At 37.1% G+C, this 23,909-nt stretch overlaps 1 protein-coding gene across 4 annotated transcripts in view; it reads left to right on the top strand.

Moving 5' to 3' along the window:
- Positions 1 to 13,909, top strand: part of MECOM (MDS1 and EVI1 complex locus) — a 547,012-nt gene extending 533,103 nt beyond the window's left edge. For all 4 annotated transcript variants that reach the window (XM_057738809.1, XM_057738810.1, XM_057738812.1 and 1 more), the window contains 5 exons: positions 1,914 to 2,083; positions 4,009 to 4,153; positions 7,518 to 7,754; positions 8,589 to 8,772; positions 12,362 to 13,909. In XM_057738809.1, coding sequence (XP_057594792.1) covers positions 1,914 to 2,083; positions 4,009 to 4,153; positions 7,518 to 7,754; positions 8,589 to 8,772; positions 12,362 to 12,496 — 871 coding nt within the window. In that variant the 3' untranslated portion in view covers positions 12,497 to 13,909. The remainder of the gene's footprint in view (positions 1 to 1,913; positions 2,084 to 4,008; positions 4,154 to 7,517; positions 7,755 to 8,588; positions 8,773 to 12,361) is intronic.
- The last annotated feature ends 10,000 nt before the right edge of the window (positions 13,910 to 23,909 follow it).

Below are 23,909 nucleotides of genomic sequence, written 5' to 3'. Positions count from 1 at the left end.
GCTCATAAGTGTATTATGTACTCCTCTTTAGAATTCTGAAATTTAGGCTCTGATTTGCTCTGTTTCTTAACCACCAACTAATTTACTGGAACAGAATGGAATGATTATTATTTAGGAGCGCTCAAACTTTTGGCCAAGATATTAGCAGAGGAAAGATACAAAGTAACATATGGTTTTTGGTTAAAACTTCCTTATTGACTGATTTTATTCATATTAGAGTGGATGATATTTACTAGCTTTAAAGTGCCTATAAGCATGCCAAAGACAAAATCTCTCTTCCTCATGATTTGTGTAGAAAATACTTTGGGTGAAAATTTTCCTGAAAAGTTTGATGGGAGTATAAGTTTTCTCTATCAGTGTTTCCTACGTTATTCTGCTTAGGAAAACACAGTTGTGCTAATTGTACCATGGTTCTCATTGCAGTGGGCCTTAGAAGCTCAAAGAAAGCCAAGACTCCATGTATATATATTTTTTTTTCTCAAAAGCAGAGGCTTAAATATTACAACTACTATCAATGTAGAATTTCATCCATTTTTAAATTAATATTATTAATTTAAATTTGAGGAACCTCATGATGCCAAGAACAGTTTTTTAGGAGGGAAATTAAATCAGCCCTTGAGCTGGTTTACTGATACTGTGCCAAAGTAACTAGTTTAACAGGTTTATTTCCCCCACTGAACTAACCAGACTTCTGGCATCATGTAGAGAGAGCCATAGAAGCCCAAACACTTTGAGTGGAGTGGGGTCGTTTCTGATGTACAGCCGTCAAACCTGATGAGTCTGCATTCAGAAGTGGGAGAAGGGACCGTCACACGTGGAAGAGTGAATTAAGGATTTTTTGGCTGCTAAGTTAGAAATTTTCACTTAAAAATTATTTAGAGAAAGTTGATTTTTCCTTTTAAGCAACACACATACAAAAAATCATATAAGCAGATAATGCAATCTTTACTTTAAAATGCCAGAGGAGAAAAATCTCATCACGTACCACTTTTCTTCCTCACCAAAAGGGCTGGTGGGAAAGGGAGGGGGTGGGGGTTACATTTTTATTTTGTGACTAAAGGAGAGCTTCAGGTATGACTTTTTATCGTAAATATCAGGGAAGGCAGAAACAATTAGCCAGCCAATAATACGTGCTTTCCTGAAAAGACTAACCTGGTTCAGAGCTGCCACGACTCAAAAGAAAAATAGAAATGGAAAACTGGGGGTAATCCAGGGGGACGGGGGCAGCTAACAAAAACCTTGTGTTTTTATCCAAAAAGGAGAATTTAGTGGCACTCTTTCTTTTGTAACTGTTTAAAGGTTAACACAATAAAGGCTTTGGGGGCTCTTAATAACTACAGATTAGGAAGATCAGTATCTTTGATATCAGGCTAAACTATTCACATTGCCCCAGTTTTAAACGTTTGGACATTTTATTGTTATGTTGGAGAAGATAACAGAATTTCCTTTAGGATTAGTGATTGAGAAAGTGAATTTAGTAAGAAATTACTTAATCAGGCTCTGAAATTTTGAATTAAAAAATGATCTTTTTACTTTATTTGAAGAATTCGTGAATCTATGTCATGTTTGTGTACAAAAGATTTAATTGTATTGTCCTAAGCGGAAGATAAAACAATGCTACTCTTTCTTAATGTCTTTAATTTCATGAGCTTTACTTAAAATAGAAGAACTGATTACCTTCATAAGCTTATGAGCGATCAAATCGTCAGTATTTGATTATGTTTTTTTATGAAGTTCTGAAAATCTTTAATGCATTCAAAATCTATTTATTGGAATTGCAGTCTTGGCTGTATGGAGAGTAATCTTCTCTACGGGACGTTTTATGGGTGATACTTTTGGAGATCTGGTTTGCTTTGTCTTGAGAAATGTCTTTTGATTTGCTTGCGAATATTCGTTCTGCGTTTGTTTTTCAGATGCAAGTACTGTGACCGGTCATTCAGCATCTCTTCCAACCTGCAGCGGCATGTTCGCAACATCCACAATAAGGAGAAGCCCTTTAAGTGTCACTTATGTGATAGGTGTTTTGGTCAACAAACTAACTTAGACAGACACCTAAAGAAGCATGAGAATGGGAACATGTCTGGTAGGTCATCAATTGTATTATGAGGAGGAGACGGTAGCTTATTTTTATTTTAAAAGACAATTGTGATCATTCTTCTCTCTTTCCACTTTGACACGAGAATCCGATCCTTTAATGAAAATTTGCAGCACGTTTCTCTTGAGACTTTTTAATGAAGTGAATGATGTAATCACTGAATGATATACAACTCAGAGCTTTATTTGGATGATTTTATTTTCTCCTGGATTCAACTCAGTGGGCAATCTCAAACAAGGAGAATCATGGCCCGAACTCACAGGAGACTGATGAACCAAGATTTCCTAAATTGCAGGGAACAGTCTTTCCAAGTATTGGCACAGAATGTGGCCCCGGCCTGCCAGAATGACCACGGTGGAGCCTCCGAATACCAGGCTCTGAGTATTAACCTAGAAACCGCAGCCGCTTTTGCAGAATGCCTGCAGTTCTGAGGACCTCTCCGAGGACCTTGTTTAGAGATGAGTGATAGAAGACTGTCAACATGATCAGAGTAGCCCATAGCAAATGATAGTGGTGTGTGGTTTTGGTCACAAATTCCGACGTAGAATTAAGTTAAAAGTGGCAAAAAACTAGCCTTACCTTAACTCAGACCTACCAGCGCATAGTTAGCAGAAGACATGGTAGGTTTTCCAACCTTTGGCTTCTAATACATAGATAATAGGCCATTAACTAATATTTAGCAGCTGGCATATGTGTGTGAGACCAACTTACGTAGCCATAATTTGTTTCTAGAGAATTAAGGAAATGACTTGGAAGTGAGGGGAGGGGTCATGCATGGAGTTCCTGAAAAGGATTTTAAGAACAGAGAAAAGTTGGGTTTATATAAAGTAGTAATCGTTACTGAAGGATATTATTTTATTATCAGTCCATACAGGCACATTGCTTATAATTTTGAATGAACTATATACTGTTTGTTTCCCTTAAAGCCAAAAATCTAATGATCATGAGTTTAAAATATCGGATTTTAGAGACAGAAGTCTAATCCAGTACACAAAAGAGGCTACACTTTCCGTGTACACGCTTACAGTATACCAGTATAATTTCTCTAGTCAAAATTATTTCAGAAAATAATTAAATAAGTTAAATCATATAATGTGTCAAGTTTGAATACTTGTTTGTTGGCCCAGATTACAACTTCATTAAGCTGAGGGGTGTCCTCACCTCTTGTGTTTGTCATCCAGACTAGTGTGTTGAACTATTAAACTGTAGATATTTTGTGGGCAAGCTAAACAGCATGAAGCAAACATTAGTATAAAGTTTGACCACATATTATTGTGTTTATAATATGTAAATTTATGGAAACTTTAGAACAGTCTTGTGATACGGGTATTTTGAGTCCAATTTTATAGGTAAGGAAGCTGAAGATCATTCTGTATCAATACTGTCCTCTTAATACCATACCACAACTGTCTCTGGACTGGTATGTTCTGAGTCTCCCCACGGCTTAGCCCACCAAATCAGAATGCAGTATTTCCAGCATGTGTTCAGTCTTTATTTGATAATGTACTTTAGCACAGGGGCAATAAATACATATTGACTGAAACCAGGTATACAGTTTCTTCTGACAGAATGTATTTAAGACCTCTCTACAATTTGCCTCACCCCATATTCTCATTCTACAAATTAAAATGTTCCCATGTCACAGTGGGAATAGGAGGAAGCTAGTGGGAGAAAGAGCATCTTTGGGAGACTGTATCTCACGATTTCCGTGGTTCAAAATCGTCCCCATTATTCACTGGCATGGGTACTGTGGTAACATTGGGAAGATCTTGACCTCCTAAAGTTATCATTATAAATATTCAAAAACGCCTGTTTTAGGAAACAACACGGATCAAATGAAGAAGGTATGAGATTCATAATAAGTTGCCCTATAAATAAGAGCCTTCTTCACAAAAGGCTTTCTCTTCCCTCAGGTACGGCAACATCGTCACCTCATTCGGAACTGGAAAGTACAGGTGCGATTCTCGATGACAAGGAAGATGCTTACTTCACAGAAATTCGAAATTTCATCGGGAATAGCAACCACAGCAGCCAGTCTCCTAGGAACACAGAGGAGAGGTAAAGCTGTTGTGTTTTTGTTTTTTTTTTTCCTTTTTAAAGTCCATGATTTCAGAAATGAACCTTGTCAAACACATTTGCGGTGCTCACTTTCGTGACACTACTGTTACTCCTCCCACTAAGGAGCTGGTATTTATTTAGTGTAGATTAAATACCAAATATTCTTCTAAGCATTTGTATTATTTTTAACTTCATTACCCTAAACAACCCTGTGAGACCGTGACTATCATGATATAATTTTATCAGTGAAGGAATGGAGACATTGAAGGTTAAATAACTTGCCAAACGTCACTTAAGTAATAAATGGGATTCAGTCTGGGCTGTCTGGTTCCAGAGCCTAGGCTTTTACCACCATTCTGTTCTGCCTCTCTTGATAGCTAATTAGAATATTTTATCAAAACTTGCCAAGTGAAAGGGAAAGCCACTACAGGGGTTCAGTTGAATCACTGGCTAACAGTGGTTACTATTATATATCATATGCTATATAATGTATACAGATAGTATATGTCTATATATTATATGACTATATATATATCTGTATGTATATGTATCTGTATATATCTATATACATATGTAGACATTTACATATAAAATACTTACTGAGTGTCATCCAAATATCTTTTTAGAAACCATTTGTGACTTCTTAATAAGACTCTATCACTTCCTTATACGCTAAGTGCATCCTCGTTTAATTCTGGCGTGTTTGTTTCAGTGGGCATAATCATCCTTGTTTTCAGTGACCTGGTGCACTGGCTTCCTCGTCTCATTATCAACATCAAGCACATATGGCTTAATTCATATAGAAAAACTCTTAATGGTGCTGATAATAAGAATGAACACTTATCTAGTATTTTACATTTCATGTGATGTAAATGAAACGTTATTTAACCAAACTACTGGGTTAAATTTTTCTTATCTATAAGTTATAATTAAATATCTGATATTGAGAACTATGTTGAACTGAACATAACTATCCAATGGCCTATTAAATTAGGATGTTGGATGGTAAATTTTAATGTAACATGAAATCAGTTAATGAAAGTTCCATCACTTTTTATCAGGCAAGTGTTATTGTAATTGTTATTGTCCTCTATTTTGGATGCTATTAAAAGTCAGAGTTAATTGTTTTAGGTAGTTTTTCCACTAAGGCAAGTATCAAATAAACATTACTTTCCAAAATAACATAAATATATACATGACCACTTCTGTTCTTCAACTTGTATATAAGTGTCTCTAAGGGAACAAGGAGAGAATATCTGCTATTGCATGACTCTTCCCAGCCTCTGAGAAGTCTGATAGAACTATAACTTTGTGCAGTGGATGTATCTTTCCCTCTGCTTGCCCGTGTGTGTGCGTGCACGTGCGCGTGACAGAGAGACAGAGACAGAGAAAGAAAGAGAGAGCAGTGAGGCAGATATCAGAAGCACAAAGTACTAAAGAGAAGTAAGAAAGACAGTCATGATTGTACATTTTGATAATGATAGTTACATGATACAAATAAGAAATATCAAACAAAAAGCACCATTTGTGTTCTAAGACTCCTATTCAGATTTCAAGTCCTTAGTCGGAGACCTGTGAACCAGAAAGCTGCAACATCTGGCTTCAACATGTCTCAACAGCATAGAAGTAAGAAGACTGAGTCATCTAACTTTTCTCCCCTCAACTCCTATCAGACTACTTTTGATGAATAATTTAACCCCCATAAATTGCCACATTTGAAAGCATAATTAACAAATAAGTTTTCTTAATCACGTTGGCTTTGTTACTTTTGGTTTTCATCCATGCGCTCTTTTGTTCTTTTACTTTTTCTTTCATTTTTTTAAAACAACAATTTCAATCCATTCAAGCTAGCAAGTTGGCAGTGTAACTGGAAACTAATAATTTATGTCTGTGCAAAACATGTTTTCATCATTCTTTGATAAAAGAGATTAAGAGACAGATTGTATAAAAAAAAACTTAGTGATAATATGACTTTTTCTGGTCAAGTAAATTTTTACTGTGTGCATCTGTCACACCCAGAATTGTTTTATTTGTATATTTTTTTGCCCTGGGAAATCTATACATTAAATTATACTCATTTTATTTAATATGGGAAAGCGACAGGGGTCCATTGCTGCTATACCTGATTTCCATAATCTGAAAAGTAGTTACATTAAATGTGAAAATTGTACATGACTGTAGCAATAATTTAGCAGTCTCAGCAAGTTTTCTGAATTAGTAAACAGATAGAGGCGCAAGACAAAATTGAAAGACTCTGAACGGTCCAAGAATCAGGATACCTGGATGCCTATGATGGTTTAATTTCTAACAAGCTTTCTCTACTTGGGCAAGTGCCTTAACTTCCCTGATCATATATCTTTAAAAGGAGAAAGTTAGGAGGAGAGATTCAAAACATTTATAACTATTTTATAACCATTTCAACTTTAAAATCTTATAATGAAACAATTTTAATGTCTACTTTAAAGCCTACTTTTATCGTAGCTTCATAATGCTCTCAAATGTATTAAATGGAGACATTTATGTGCTTAATTTTTTTTAATAATTAAACTTCCGAATCCTATATTGCAATCCTTGACACCACAGACTACAATATTACAAATGGCTTTTTAAATATAATAGTCTTCTTTTTGCATCATTATAGTATACACACTTGGTAAGTAAGCTTCAAAAGATATTTGTACAATTACATTTTTATATCTTTTCCCACCCCAGTGTTATCCTGGGAAACGAGGAATTTTTTTTGCATTCAGACCATCCAGGATAATTTGAACAAAGTACAAATAAATGAGCTCTCAATCACTTCCAAGTCTCAGCAGAACGTTTAAGTGCCATATCCCCACCAATGTCACCTAGAAATAGCAAATACTGGTTGGTCCTTGGCAGCTACTTTAACATTTTCTTTGAACTCTTAGATTCACTTGAAACTTGTATGTTGAAGCTTTGGCAGTGTTGCTCAGGGGTATGAATTTTCCAGAAATCTATTCTTTTAAATGGTGCATACTTATATGGTAATTAGGTAACTTTATATAGAGAAAACATTTGTGTGCTTTTTGTATTATATATAACAATATCATTTATCAAGCAAAGGCCTGATAAGAAGTAGGAGACTGAGATTGTTTTCCCAGTTCTGCCAGAGGCCCCATTTATAATCTGAATAATCACACAATTATTTTTTTTCTTCATTTTTCTCATTCGTGAGGTTACATTGTTTTCCCACGCTTGCCATAAAGCATAAACAATAAAAATTTGCTTTAGAAATGTTGAAAATCTAAATTGTTGCTAGGAAGACACGATAATAGAGCTAACTGCGTGCTTAAAAATGACACCAATAATTGAACCTCTTTCTTTTTTATGCTTTCGAAAGAGTGAATGGCAGTCACTTTAAAGACGAAAAGGCTTTGGTGACCAGTCAAAATTCAGACTTGCTGGATGATGAAGAAGTAGAAGATGAGGTGTTGTTAGATGAGGAGGATGAAGACAGTGATATTACTGGGAAAACAGGAAAGGAACCAGTGACAAGTAATTTACATGAAGGAAACCCTGAGGATGACTATGAAGACACCAGCGCCCTGGAGATGAGTTGCAAGACGTCCCCAATGAGGTGAGAGGCAAGAGTAGATCCACATGGGGTTATAATTCCTGCTGCTCTGTTCTTCCATTAGTGCTATTCCAGGGGGTAAGCAATTTGCCAGCAATACATTATAAAAACTAAATTAGAATTAGCAAGGCATGCACAGTGGATTAATGTTTAAAAGATGGAAACAAAGTAGCCATCAACATAATCCGCAAGTATATAAATACATCGGTATTTGTGGAATTCTGATTCACCTGAGGAAGGAAGGGTAAATGACAGTTACACAAGTACACAATCACTTATTTAGACTCTACCTATAAAACTCAAAGAGAAATAGAGATTTCAGCCTTATCTAATTTATTCAGTTTATCTGGTATGTTATTATTCAAATGTTATTGAGATGAGTTTCACTTTATTTGATATATATGGAATCTATATAGATGACAGATGTTTAAATGGAAAAAAATTAGCCCAATAGTTAAATTGATGGGAATGTTATATTTTCATATGGATAATTGGTGCCAACTGAATATCATCATAACTGCCTTTATTTTAAACGGAAATTATAAACGTTATGAATTCTGTCTCCGCTGCATTGCTGACTTCCCATGTCATTGACTTTAATTCTTTATCTCAAATATACTCTTGCTTTAGTCATGAAAAATCTTAAAAGAAATATATTTATAAGATAGAATATTTGTAAGCTTTTGATGAACCCAAGAATTGATGCAGGCTACTTCCTACTGCAAATATAATATGATGTTTGACAAGTGTGTAGACTCAAATAAAAGGTGACTTGGTTGCATAACAAACTGAAAAAGAAAAAAAAAACCTCTGTGCTTTCCCATTGGTTCATTTTAGGTATAAAGAGGAAGAATATAAAACTGGACTTTCTGCTCTAGATCATATAAGGCACTTCACAGATAGCCTCAAAATGAGGAAACTGGAAGATAATCAATATTCTGAAGCTGAGGTGTCTTCTTTCAGTGCTTCCCATGTGCCAGAGGAACTTAAACAGCCGTTACACAGAAAGTCCAAATCACAGGTACATACTTTCCCACAGTATAGCATCCTGATGACATTGTGGCTTTGACGCCAAGGGCAGATACTCTTTGCAATGTCTAGAATCTGAGCAGGTTCAGATGCTTTACTCAAAAGGTTCATATCTTTGTCTATGACCGAATCCAAAATAGTCAACCACTGCAGCAATTAATATGACTAGATTCTGCACAGAACTTTCTGTGACAAATCCTGACCTCCCATAATCTTCCCTTTCCTTTGCAATTACCCTACTTTCATATAGATGGTCTGTAACGTTTGCTTGCACCTATTCGCATATTACCACAGAATTATTTTCTAATTGCTTCATGCCTATAATTTTTGTCAACCTCATTGTATTCTGAGATTTTTGGAAAGTGAGTTCTGTCCTCTATTTTTGTTTCTTACGATACATAGTTAATAAACAAGTTATCTGAGGATAGTATTTAGAAGGTTCAGAGAGGAAATGTACTGCCAAAAGTCTGTAGCGACTTAATGGCAAACTTGGAAATAAACCCTATCAATTTTTATTGAGTGAATGGATGAATGAATGGTACCCAAGTTCATTGGGGTCTATAGCAATCTATCGGCACTATGATAACTAAAATAAATCCATTTAAGGATCTATAAATACCATTGAAAAGAGCCTCAGTTTTTTTTTCACTAAAAAGGGAAGTCAGTCCTTTCTGCATGACATCCACACTCAACCAGGTTGTTTATTCAGGTCCATTTTAAAAAAAGAAATAAGAAACTTTCTGTTGTTATCATATTTGTTGGTCACTTTGGTCTAATTGTTTGATCCAGAGTTCATTTTGGAGGTGGCCTGACATATCAAACCATGTGACCATATTAACTTCTACATTTGGAAATTTCTTATTTGGCTGAGATGTTTTGCACTGGTCTGAACAGCAAATGTGATCATATCTCAACTAAAGTGGGGAAAACATTATTCCAATGGGATAACACAAATTTTAAATTTATATCAGTGAATTCAATTAAAAATTCTAAGATGTCATGTATGGTAACAGGCAAAGTAAATGTTCTTTCTGAATTAAAGTGAAAGCAGCCAGCCTCATGGAGTTGCCTAGCTCCATGAGCTTGAGAACATCACTTCACAACTGTGGGTACCATTTCTCCATTGTAAAGTGGGGTGAGTGGAGAAGATGTCTAAAATCCCTTCCTACTCTAGGATTCAATGGGGATAAAAATGACTTTTTTAGTCTCTAACATTAAAAGTAAACCATTCAGAGTAGACATCTCATTTTCACTTGGAGACAGCTGTAAGAAGTGGCTAATATATTTTTTTTAACTCTTAGTTTCCCATTCTTCCTTTCTAGTTGATCAGCAAAACTAGGGGAGACAGCTTTTCTTTTTTAAAAATCTCTTTTAATTATTCCACCCCAAATTAGACATAATACCTGAAAATTCCTGAAACTGTCACAAGTGACAGAAAGCAAAGGGTCCTGGGAACCTAGAGATAGTGGAAATGATATATTTCACTACCAGCATTTTAATATATAAAGTCCCTGCCCAGCTGGACTGACAATTACCATCACAAGAAATACCAACATTTTGCAATTCTAGCTTATATTTTTATTGCTACTTGATAATGTCATATATATTTATACACCAGTTTGAAAATGATCAGGCCTTTTTGCAAACTGCCTTTGTTTCATGAGACTCTATTCATTCATTCATTCGTCACTAACTGTTAGTTATGTGCTCAGCACTGATCCTTGTGTATGAAAATGGTTATTTTCTTTGATTACCAAAAGGCAGACATTCCATATTTACCATTTTCTAGATTCTGAATAGGTTTAGATGCTTTATTCAAAGCTCATGTATTTACTCTGTGATTTTTATAGTGATTGAATCCAAAATAGTTGACCAATACAACAGTGGCTGCCTTCTGCGTGGAATTTTCCCCGAGAAACCCTATCCTACAAAAATTAGTTTCATGATAACAGGTACTATTTACAGCAGGCACACTAAGCTAAACACTTTATGTAAGTTAGTGCTTGTGGTTCCTCCACAACCATTGGAGGTAAGTTTTGTTACTATTATCCACATTTCATATGAGGGAAGTAACCTTGAAAGATTAAGCAACTTGCCCAAGGTTACACAGCTAGCTGAATAGCAGGTTAAAAGCGGGGGTTAAAACTCAGAATTTCAACATTTTCTCTGTACTCCCTTTTATTTTTCCACATATCAGAATGAGTTTTGTTAAGACCGTTTCAGAATAGTCTTTTTCTTGATCTCTAAATGTGGGTACATAATTGGAACAGATTAAGTTCAATGCTCACTTCGCCCATGCTTTAAACCCTACAAAGGACAATGACTCTGTGTTATGTATCCTTGATTCCCTGGGACCTAGCGCAGTGCCTGGCATAGAGTAGATGCTTAAGAAATATTTGTTATATGTCTGCTGAGATTTTGTAGAGGTCCAGAAGGCAAATAGCACACATAAAAGTCAAATGTGTACATTTCGAGCAATGACCCAGCAAATCAAAATCAGCCTGCGAGGGCAGATTTTCTAACTGAATGCCGTGATTAGGGAAGAAACCACAGGCCAGCCACATGTCTCAGCATGACTCCCAGAGATGAAATTCTGCTTAACAACAGAGGCATTTTGTCTTTGTTTACCTACAGTGGAATGTCTTTGGCAGGACTTTAATGATTCCACTTCAGCAGCATTTTGACAAGCAAGTTTAGCACTGGATGAGACCAACAATAGCAAATCAACAGTGAAAAGTTCACTCCTAAGTCAAGACCAAACATTTCATTTGAATATTTTACTTGGCAGCAAGTGGGGAGATTCTCTGAACAGTTATATAGACTTTGACATGATAGTAGGGAAGGAAGAGCACTTCCTCACAAGCACCCTGTGCACCTTCTGCTCGGCAGATACTGGAGCACGGAGGTTACGACTTCGTTGGGTCTGGTGTTTTGTCTTATTTTTTTGGTAGAACCGACTTGATCTACCTCGAATTTCAAGGCCTTTGAGTGTCGGCATTGAACATTTCAAGCTTGGAGGGGCAGTGGAGAAAGGACACTGGATTAAAAGTTGGGCAGAAATAACTTTTACTTGTGCCTCCTCCGCTATCTAGTTGAGTGACTTTGGGCGAGTCATTTCACCTTCAGTGCTCGCGATTATCCGGTGTAGGAGTCCTCTAGACCACAGTGCCGTCAAGGCAGGCCTGTCTCTTATCTGTACGTGCGTTTCAGTCGTAAGCATTCAGTAATATTTTGGGTGCGTTGAACAAGTGCATGAACAATGGATGGATGGTTATTACATTTATGGTTGGGGAGGGGGATGACTCTTGTTTTCTAATGGAAGCGCTGTTGTCATTCTAGGTAGAATCATTAATTTTTTGTTTTGCAGATTGGGTCACCTTTGTGGCCCCCAGGCACTAAAGGCCAGCAGTAACTCCATGTCGTTATAATGCAAAAAACTGTCCCACACTTTTCCAAACACACCCATGAGGGATGCTCCTTCTCAGGGTCCCTTCTCTTCCTAACAGTCACCAAAGATATCCTTCAAATGAAAAGTGATGTTTTTCAAACACCGTTTACCGAGTCTCTCCTTTTTACCCCAGGCGTATGCTATGATGTTGTCATTGTCCGACAAGGAGTCCCTCCATTCTTCATCCCACAGTTCTTCCAACGTGTGGCACAGTATGGCCAGGGCTGCGGCGGAATCAAGTGCCATCCAGTCCATAAGCCACGTATGACATTCCCAAAGTCGACCACAGTGGGACCAAGTCCAACAGTAGCATGGCTCTTTCATATAGGACTATTTAAAAGACTGCTGAGCAGAATGCCTTAGAAACCTGAAGGGTCACTCATGTAAAGTCTGGGGACCTTAAACTGAATGATTAAAAAAAAAAAAAAGAAAAGAAAGAAAGAAAAAGAAAGAAAAAGAAACTATTTATTCTCGATATTTTGTTTTGCACAGCAAAGGCAGCTGCTGACTTCTGGAGGATCAATGCGACTTAAAGTGATTCAGTAAAAATGAAAAACTTGCTGGGCAGAAGGCGGCTTCCTGTTCACCTTGCCCTTGGGAGTGGGTGGGTGAGAGGAGCAGTTGAGATGGCGGCTTTGATACGAATGAACACTCCATAGAAACTGAATTCTTTTTTGTACAAGATCACCTGACACATGATTGGGAACAGTTGCTTTTAATTACAGATTTAATTTTCTTGCTTTGTTAAAGTTTTATGTAATTTAACCCTTTGGAGACAAGTAGTTGGATGAAATGCACACTTGATTATTATAGAAACTGATAACAGGGAGTATTTGTTTCCCATTAACTTTTGCCTTCTTTAAGTACATTGTTGAAAATTAGGGAACAAGGGTATGTGTATATTGTAAACTATGGATGTTCAATGCTCAAAGAGGTTAAGTCAGTGAAGTAACCTGTTCATCACCAGTACCGCAGTACCACTACACTAATAGAAGGTTTGCCAAATCCTTGTAATAACATCTTAATTTTAGACAATCATGTCACTGTTTTTTAATGTTTAATTTTGTGTGTGTGTTGCGTGTATCATGTATTTATTTGTTGGCAAACTATTGTTTGTTGATTAAAATAGCACTGTTCCAGTCAGCCACTACTTTCTGATGTCCGAGGCACACCCCTTTTTGAATTTCAAGGACCAAGGTGACTCGACCTGTGTATGGGAGTGCCAAATGGTGTTTGGCTTTTCTTAACATTCCTTTTTTTGTTGTTGTTTTGTTTTCCTTCTTAATGAACTAAATACGAATAGATGCAACTTAGTTTTTGTAATACTGAAATTGATTCAATTGTATAAACGATTATAATTTCTTTCATGAAAGCATGATTCTTCTGATTAAAAACTGTACCCCATATTTTATGCTGGTTGTCTGCAAGCTTGTGCGATGTTATGTTCATGTTAATCCTATTTGTAAAATGAAGTGTTCCAGACCTTATGTTAAAAGAGAGACGTAAATAACAGACTGTATTCAGTTATTTTGCCCTTTATCGAGGAACCAGATTTGTTTTCTTCTTATTTGTAATCTCATTTTGAAATAATCGGCAAGTTGAGGTACTTTCTTCCAATGCTTTGTACAATATAAACTGTTATGCCTTTCAGTGCATTACTATGGGAGGAGCAACTAAAAAATAAAGACTTACAAAAATGGTTATCTTTCCCACAGTGTGGTATTTTCCCTTCTCATGCAATTTTGGTTTCCCTTTGGGATCCAGTGATTTAAAGATATGCTGTCTGGGACTTTGGTACCCTAATAGATACGTGGAATGCAGAGTATGTGTGTGTAGTTTTGAGATGACATGAAGTATAGCCCTGGGCCCATAGGGAGTTGAGCTATCTCCCTCTCATTGCTCTGGACTTTCTCCATGTGGTGCAAAGTCAGGGCTCAGGTGCAACAGTGCGTGGTTCTTGGGATCACCACATGTCTGTAGCCCCCATTTGAATTAGGACAGAGCAACCTACAGTTTTTCTGCTCAGTTTTACCTAGTGCATGTCAAAAGGTGTTCTGTTTCTTATTTTTGTTTTTCATTACTCAAATACTGTTAACAGAATCACAAGGCGGGTGGGGACGCTTTAACTTTTCTATGATCATTTTAAGTCTTTGTCCACATGCAAAACATCATTTTTTCATGGTTAGCATCAGAGGGTAGATTGGATTTCGAGTTTTCTTTCTTTGCCAAAAAAAAAAAAAAAAAATCACTGCATATTGCTACAGATTCCTCAAAGTAATCACTTAGCTGTTGCTCCATATTCCTTCAGGTTTCATCTCCTATGATTTCTTTAATCATTTAAATTTTGTTGAAAACTCATGTTTTCTGCTTTTCACTAATGTAAGTAATGGTATTTTAATTTTTATGCATGTAATTGTTTCTGTGTGTTCACATATATACACACAGGGTAGCAACGTGAGGAGTAGTATTTCAATAAGACAAATTCTCTGGTAGGAGAGCCATTATGAATATTTTTTTGCATCTTAAATATAATGCCAATTGTTTTAGAAAATGGTTATTTCAACTTGGCCAGCTGTAGAGGTTTTATCAAGGTCTGCAGATTAAATAAGTATGACACGTGGAAGTAGATCCAGACTAATTTCTCCATTTGTTTATTTATTCATTCTTAGCCAAAATGCCAGATACAGAGAAACTTCCTCACATCCTTCCTAAATGTCAGTACTATAAGAATTAAATATGTGAGGCATAAATATTGATTTTTTAAATAGAAAGTGTGCACAGGAAGTACTGAGAAAATATACTAAAGCTATAAATCTGGTCTATACAGAAAGAGAAGAAGAAGCTAGTGGTTGAGGCATAAGAGCAACACCTTTGAGAAAGTGGAAACTGGGAACATGTCATGTATTTTCCTTTGTTTTAAAGAAAATACCTATAGATTCTGAAGCCATTCGAATACTCCCAACGCTACCGAATTCTTGTTAGACTCCGAGCAGGACATTTCAGTTGTTTGCTAATGCTTAGTCCCTCCAAATTCCAAAGAGGCTTTCAAGCCTTACATTTCTGCTTTCTTTCACATGCATCTCGCCAGCAGTCCTCCACTGCACGGCCCTGTGGGGAGGCCATGAGATGCGGTGGAGATGGTATTGCATTTGGAAGCTGAAGACCTGGGTTTGAATTCTGGCTTCATTACTTTGGCGGCTTTGAGGTCTCAGGCAAGTCGCATACATTTCAAAATCTCATCTGTGAAACCAGGGTAATAATATCGGCTTCTCCTGCTGCTGCGCTGGGTTTCTGTGGATGTTAAAAATCAAAATACTTTTTGTAGGAATATTTGGTAAAAGTTCTACGCATGCAGTCATTTCATAATTGTTATGGCGATAGTTAATAGAATAGAATGTGTGTGTGTGTACACACGTACACAAACACTATGCTAAGAAGAAATTTTTAGAATATAACAGAAATCTTTTATAGAATATTCAAAAGTGGATATAGACCTTTTTTGGAAAGATGTTAGAGATGTTTCTTTTTAAAATTTTTTTATTGAAGTATAGTTGATTTACAATGTTGTGTTAGTTTCAGGTGTACAGCAGAGTGATTCAGTTATACGTGTGTGTGTGTGTGTGTGTGTGTGTGTGTGTGTGTATTCTTTTTCAGATTCTTTTCCCTTATAGGTTATTACAAAGTTTTGAGTGTAGTTCTTTTGCTATGCAATAGGTCCTTGTTGGTTATCTGTTTTATATACAGTAGTGTGTATCTGTTAATCCCAAATTTCTATGTTTCTTGAACAAATATGTAGCTTTGAAAAATAAGGAAAACTCAGCCCTTTGAAAACGTGAGCCATCCAGTCTAATTGTTGAGAGCGCTCCGAAAATTCAAGGACAGTTAAGAAAACACATTCAAAAAATAAGCACACTCACACTTTTATTTTCAGATAATGACCATCAATCAGTCCTTTATTTCTGTACAGAATAAATAAAATCAGTTATTCATTTTTTAAACTGCCTATTATGCCAATGTCATGCTGGAAATGTGTATATCCATTAGCTCCATTAATCATCACAGTCGGCTTGCATGCAGAAAGTATTATTCCTGTTTCACAGATGAGGAAACTGGAGCTCAGACGGTTTAAGAACCTACTTCAAAGTCACCCTGCCGGGAACTGGCTGGCTGAGAATCCAGCAGTGCCTGGCTCCTTAGTCTAGGCTTAGTCGACCGTCTCAGGCCTCCTGGTTCAGGAGCAGCTACAGAACTTCAGAAAGGACTGTTGGCAAACCAAGGCTATGTGCCCACAGAGAGTAAGGCTGTTGGAGAAGCAAATGTGCCCTGGAGACGTTTAGGCGTCTGAGTCTTGGCTGTGAAGAGTTTGAAAGGTGAGTGCCAAGCACTGGTTCCCAGGCTTTTTCTATTCAGGTTATCTCAAGTCAGAACCAATAACACTAGTGCTTTTAAAAGATCCTAAATGCTTCCTCAATAAGAGAAGGGCCTGACTCATCTTGTTGGCACATTTGTAGCAGGTATCTTGAGTTTCCTACTATCTTTTCTGAAAAAAAAAAATTGCTGTAAACCTATATTTTGAAATTATTAACATGGCATGAGTTAAGCCCTTTCTGAGATGGTTAGCAGACCCATCATGAAAGAAAGCAAACATGAAATCAAGTATAGTTTAAAAGTGTATGTATTTCATTTTCTCCAGGTTCAAAGAGTTTTTAATGAAAGGATTGGCGGGAGAAGTGGGAAGGGTAAAATGAAAAAAACGAATAGAGTGGGTCCAGGAGCCCCAAAGAGAGTTTAGAGAGCCAGCCAGCTTTTCCACCAAGAGACTTAGATTAGTATTTAACTGTTCATTATATTCTGCATAACTCATTTCTGAATATGAGACTGTCTTTGGTGCAACATTTAGAAAATTAGAAAATGTTTAAAATACTTAGAAAAATACTTTTTTCTAAATAGATGGCAGGGACTTCCTAGGTGGCGCAGTGGTTAAGAATCCGCCTGCCAATGCAGGGGACATGGGTTCGAGCCCTGCTCCAGGAAGAGCCCACATGCTGCGGAGCAACTAAGCCCTTGCACCACAACTATTGAGCCTGTGTGCCGCAACTACTGAAGCCCACTCGCCTAGAGCCTGTGCTCCGCAACAAGAAAAGCTACCGCAATGAGGAGCCTAAGCACTACAATGAAGCGTAGCCCTCGCTTGCCGCAACTAGAGAAAGCCCATATGCAGCAACGAGGACCCAATGCAACCAATAAATAAACTAAATAACTAAAAAAATTTAAATAGGATGGCAACTATCAAAAAAAATGCAGAAAATAACGAGTGCTGGAGAGTGTAGAGAAATTGGAAACTTTGTGCACTGTTGATGGGAATGGAAAGTAGTGTAGCCACTATGGAAAACAGTAGGGCAGTTCCTGAAAATATTAAAAGTAGAATTACCATACAATTTAGCAATTCCACTTCTGGGTATACATCTAAAAGGAACTGAAAGTAGGATCTCAGAGAAATTTTGTACATTCAGGTTCATAGCTGCATTATTCACAATAGCCAAGGAGTAGAAGCAGCTCAGGTGTTCATCGATGAATGAATTAGATAAATAAAATGTGTAATATACAAACTATGGAATATGATTCAGTCTTAAAATGGAAGAAAATTCTGACACATGCTTCAACTTTGAGGACATTAATCTAGTCACAAAAAGACAAGTACTATGTTTCCACTCACATGAAGCACCTGGAGCAGTGAAATTCATGGAGCTAAAAGTAGAATGGTGGTTGCAGGGTCTGGGGGCAGGGAGGAATGGGGAGCTGCTGTTTAATGGGTATAGAATTTGCAAGATGAAAAGAGTTCTGGAGATTAGTTGCACAATAATGTGAATGCACTACTGAATTGTACACTTAATATGGTTATGATGATAAATTTTATGTTATCTATATTTTTACCCCAATTAAAAGGAAAAGAATAATACAATCCCTCTCTATATGGTTCTTTAAGGTGAAAGAAACTAATTTCCCTTCAACTCAAACAGAAGCAAATTACCGAGTACATATAGGAGAGCTGATAACAATGGAAAGGAATGCTGGGGACCCAGGCCTAGAACATAACACAGAACCAGCGGATAGGCAAAGTTGGAACTCACAAGCAGCCTCTTAGGCTGTTTATCATCAAGATGAATCAACTACCATTATGTTCAGCTTTTTTTTTTTAATCAGGCTGGATGTAGATTAAAATTCTTGAGATAGAACATGAAAATGGCTCTACTTGAAATCCTACTTGATCAAAATCACCATTAAACTCATCTAAAGGTATGGGGCAGGAAAGGCCAGTCTCCATACAGCCAAATTGAAAGAATCCTCCCAACTAAGTGAGAATCAATTATGGATGTCAAAACCAACAAATATTCACACCATCTGAATGATAGGAAAACTAACAAATATGTCAGGGCCAATGTTTTCAGGGCAGGACACAGGGTTTGGCAATGTCAAGGACAGTCAGAGACATAACATGCTAGCACACGCAAAACGAAAAATGTGCCAGAAAACAGAGGACTTAAAACCCTCAAAGGAATAATTGCTTCGGTGAATTCTTGAAGTAAGGATTGTTGTTATAATTTTTTTAAGTGCTTTAACTATGACTCCTACTGATGACTGTACCAAGATAGCAATAAAATTGTAGCCAAGTAGCCACGTGTTACCCAGAATTAAAGTGAACTGATTCATAAAACTATTTTGCAAACTTCTTTGGGGGCACATGCAGTAATCACGGTGAGTAAGAAACTAAAGCATTCGTCTAAATCCAAAACATTCAGTAAGCCAACGTCGAGAAAAGAAACCAGAAACCACTCTAAATATTCTAAGCAGAGAGTGATTCAATGCAAAGGGTTGCATACAAAAGCACTGGAAGGGCTGAAAGAGCAAAAGGAAGAAAAGGATGTAAACCAGAGACCAGTAAATGGCCTGTGACCCTCACCATGGAGTTGTGGAACCATGGCTGCTGCTGGTGGAATCACCCTTCCTGTGGCCTTGTAACCTCCCACCAATGCCTTCCATTGCACATCACTGGAAATCAGCTGGCAAGGGAGTCTGGGGAGTGAGGTTTTCAAGCATCCAGGCGCCAGTGATACAGATAAATACTGGGAAAGATGCTGAGTGCCAACAGACCATATCTGGCATAGGACCACCAAAACTAGATATACAAACTAGTTTAATGGGAAAATTCTCCAATAACTTCCCACTGTTTTTATTAATAGAATGGATAGCAACACATCATGGCCTCCACGGCCCTGCGTGACCCAGTTTTTGCCTACCTCTCTATAGTCTGTTCCCACTTGTTTGTCTCATATGTGTTCTTTATTTTCAGTCACCAACTTCAAGTCCACTTCCAAGAGCTTTGCACATTGTACTCTGTGAACTTGGACTACTTCCTCTTGCCTCCTCAATTCAGAACCCCTCTCCCCCCAGCTTCCTCCTGTTGCCATGTTCTTGGTTGGCTAAATTAACTTACTCGTCAGATTTTAACTTATCTCTTACTTCTTCAGAGAAACGTTCCCTGATAACTCCTCACTTCTCTCTACTTATAAATGCAAATTAAGTAGTCCTGTTGTAGTCTCTCATCAAAGCATTTACTATGTGTTCAGGGCACCCACGACGATTTGTAATTGTATATATTTTTGTAGATAATTTAAGATCTCTGCTCCTAAATTCTTAAGCTCCACGAATGCACTAGCTATGTCTACTTTGATCAATGTTTTGTCCCCAGTGACTAGTACAGAGTGTGGCACATTGTGGTTATCCTGTAAATTTCATGAAATCAATAGATGGACTCCAAACCATTCTCAGTGGTTACCTCCAGGAGTGGAGTGGAGAAAGTAACTTTTTACAACGTACACTTTTATTTTAATGCTTTCAACGAGAATGAGTTACCCTTGTGTTAAAAAACAAAATACATGTATTTCTTTTTATAAGCATGCCTCATGAGCAGGAGACTCTCAATTCTAAGAATTCATCCTAAGATATTAATTAGCATTACACACTGATATTGGTATCCATGGAAGTTCATTACACATTAATAACAATAAAAATTTTATCAAGATAGAAATCAAACAAAAGAGACTTGGTAAAGTAAATTGTGCTACGTCTGCAAGACCATGGTTAAGTACATGGACAGATAATCTCAACATAGTATTAACTGAACAATCATGTTACAAATGACTGGAGGTTATATACTGTAACGTTTTTCTGTTAGTAGGATTTTGGGTGAATTTCACTTGTTCTTTTTGCTTATCTATATTTTTGCATTATCAAAAAATAAACATGCATTACTTTTTAAATAAGAAAAACATTATAAAAACAGACAAAAAGCTTCTTCCAAATTATTAAACAGGACAAAAGAGGGAAAAAAGAGGTTATGTCTGAGAGAGTGATTTGAATGCTTTCAGATCATCCACCATGAGAGTTGGTTGAGGCAAAACTGCTCACTGAGTAAATGACAACAGTGAGATCTAGAAAGAATAATGATGGTTTGGTCCAAGGTCCAAGGTTACAGAGCTGATGTGGAGTCCAAGCTCAGCTTTCTGCTTTCTGGGCCACTTCCCTGTGAACGATTCTCAGGGTGAGGGGTGGGGTGTGAGTGGAGTAGGGTGCAATTCTAGCGTTCCTCAAGGGAGCTGGGGTCAAGGGTTTCTCTAGTGAGTTCAGAGGTTAGAGTACCTCCGAATGTGCCTAAATCAAACCCAGCGCCATAAGTGCTGGACCGTATTTGAACTTGTTTTTATGTTCAACATAAGGAAAAGGAAACGTGTTTAAGGGAACACACTTATTGTACATATTATAAGAGTAGAGTTATGGTAACCACTTCCCGTATATAGATTCTTGTCGATTTCATTTCAGTTTGGAGTTCTAACTACTCATTAGAAATGGGGCTCCTTTAACTAACCAGCTGAATGGTATCGCGTTCAGATAAGCAAGAAAGAAGTGGTCAAGGGCATCTTGTGTAAAAACTCTGCCCCAATTTGACATCTCAGAAGGGAAAGATGACTTTTAATACTTTCTCTACATTTATTCTCTGCAGGATAAAATTTTGGCTTCTTCCAATCACCTCTTGTAGGTAGCAGCATCTCTAAAACAGGATAAATAAATTGGGAGAACAAAGAATCAGAGATTCCCCCAAAGAAGCAGAGTTAACAAGGCTAGCAGGAGACCAGTTCGTGTTGTGACCTTGTCAAAAAATATCTCCTCACCACACGCACTGAAGTCATCCTGGTCTGTGACAGTCACATTCTCCTCACTTAAAATAATGATGGATTATTCTAGGAGCAGTGACATATTAAGTGATTTCAGCCAGCATTATTTTGCGTTAGTGAATCTGATCCTTTTCTTTGTGGTAGCAAGGGGAGGCCATATTTTTTGAAGAGGTCAGAGTAAAGGGTGAAAATGGAGACAGTAAGGGGACAGATTTGAAGTACTCTCTGAATAGGCGAGACTGGGGCTTTATGAAGCAGGAGATGGTAGCAGGAATCTGGATCTGGTTCTGATGACCTAGGGTGGGAAACCATGTTGTAAGAAGGAGAAATGAGTGCAGATTTTTTTTGCTTTGCTTTGCTTGGCTTTGTTTCGGTCGAGGACCAATTCTTTCATCAAAATTCATTTGCTAAAGACAAAAGTAAGGATGAAGGTCTTCAATTGACAGACTTAAAAAATAACAGAAGGATAATTTGGAAATTTCAGTGAAGAATTTTTGATAAGAAAATCTACATGACAGTGTAAGTAGGAAGATTCAATTCGCTTGGTGGCTTTGTAAACCTCTTTTGAACAAAATATAGGGCTAACAGATAGAGATTTAAACTGTTTAACTCTGAATTTCTTCAATATGGTCTTTACAGATAAGCATCCCATGTTGCTATTACTAATTTAGTGTCTACTGTTATTTAAATAGTAAATGGGTGACATTTTCTTTACTGTCCTTTCATGTACTTAAAATCAATAATTTCATCTCCATATTCTTCCAATAAGTCCAAAAAAATTTTAAATTGACTAAAATGTAGTTGCCAGTTCACTTCATTGTTTTCCTTAAAATGCCATTCAAAGATATTTAAAGAAAAGAATAATTAGAGAAAGTGGGATTTCGTTCTTTAATATGTTCACATTTGGAAGAGATTTAAGACTATCACATGGGCTTGATCGGCTACCACAGTTCTTGGAAAAGCAACAGCAATATGGGGCGGGCACAGAGAGGGAGTCAGAGACCTGGAATTTTATCATTTTTGGCACAAACTAGCTTGTGACCTTATGCACGAATAGCTATCTCCAATTTTAACAATTCAGATATCACCAGAATTTTTGCTCTATCTGTATACCACCTGAGTCACTGTTTACTTAACATTCCTTTTTCTTATTTTCTATACACTGATAAATTTATCTTAAAAGAAAATATACATAGAAACCCACTTTTCATAAATATCACTTAGTCATAGGAATAAATACAATGAAAAACTACAGCAATGTTATTAGATTCTAGGGAGATGCTTGTAGTCAGCGTTACTACTCTTTGGGTGTATTGAAAAGCACATGTTCCCGGTTAGGGAGGTCCATGTTACTAGCTCTGTCTAAAAGACTGTAAGGGTAAGTGACAGACTTTTGTGCCAAATAACTTAATAGACATATGCAGTTCTCTTAATTCCCATCCTCTGATGTGACAAGGAAGAAAGCTGCAGGTCCCAGATGATGCAGCTATAAGATGGTAGAACCTCAGCCCTGGTCTCTGAGCGGTGATGGCAGAGACTTGCTTCCACCCTAAACACCAACCCACTGGGATATGAACTGTGAATAAGAAATATACTTCTGTTCAGTTCAGGCACTGAGACTTTGAGTGTGTTTTCACCCGCAGCAAAACCTGACCTGTTCTATTTAATACAAAACTGTTGTCCACTTAAGACTGTCTCTTTATCTACTTGCACTTTTTTGGAAAAGGGGGATATTAGAAAGTGTTAGAATGATGTGAGAGAAATCTTAGCTCTAATTCGACATTTTCTTCTTCATTATGATGCAAAAGTTAAGAATCATTAAAAGAGAACAATTTCTTAAAATATACTGGGCAAAATATGAAAATTCTTTGATCCTTTGTTCCTTTAGAAGAAAAAATGATAGAAAATACTTGGCTCTATGATGGTGAGAGAAAAACGTGAAAATGGCAATTGCTCAGCATACAATCAAAACATTTTAGTGCATCTTATTTTAAAGCTACATGATATTATGCAATGTAGCACAAAGGTATTTCGAAAGGCAAATATTCCTTTAACACTGTTCTAGGGTCTGGAGGATATACAAAACAAAATGGTACTTGGCTGGGGCAAGGCTATCTTGGTAGGGTGACATCCCCATGGAGACCTGAGTGTTGGAAAGAAGTCCTCCATGAATAATCTGGGTGAATTGTGTAGAAGGGAGAGGAAGAAGTGTAAGATCCTCAGCTACCCTGAGATATGTGATGAAAGAATGGAATCAGGGAGATAAGATAACCCAGGGAACCAGTGGCAGAAGAGGTGAAGAAGCATCTCATTTGGTTCAGGTTGTAGAGGGAGAGCCAGTACGGACTTACTGATGGTTTGGCCTGTGAGATATTCAAATAGTACCTAAGCAATAATTATTTATTGAATCCTTAGTATGTATATAGCACTGAGGATAATGCTTTTATT

Source organism: Hippopotamus amphibius, chromosome 6 (genome assembly GCF_030028045.1).
Source record: "Hippopotamus amphibius kiboko isolate mHipAmp2 chromosome 6, mHipAmp2.hap2, whole genome shotgun sequence".
Taxonomy (NCBI): domain Eukaryota; kingdom Metazoa; phylum Chordata; class Mammalia; order Artiodactyla; family Hippopotamidae; genus Hippopotamus; species Hippopotamus amphibius.
The sequence above is the reverse complement of the archived record's forward strand: the minus strand, read 5'-3'. Positions and strand labels throughout refer to the sequence as shown.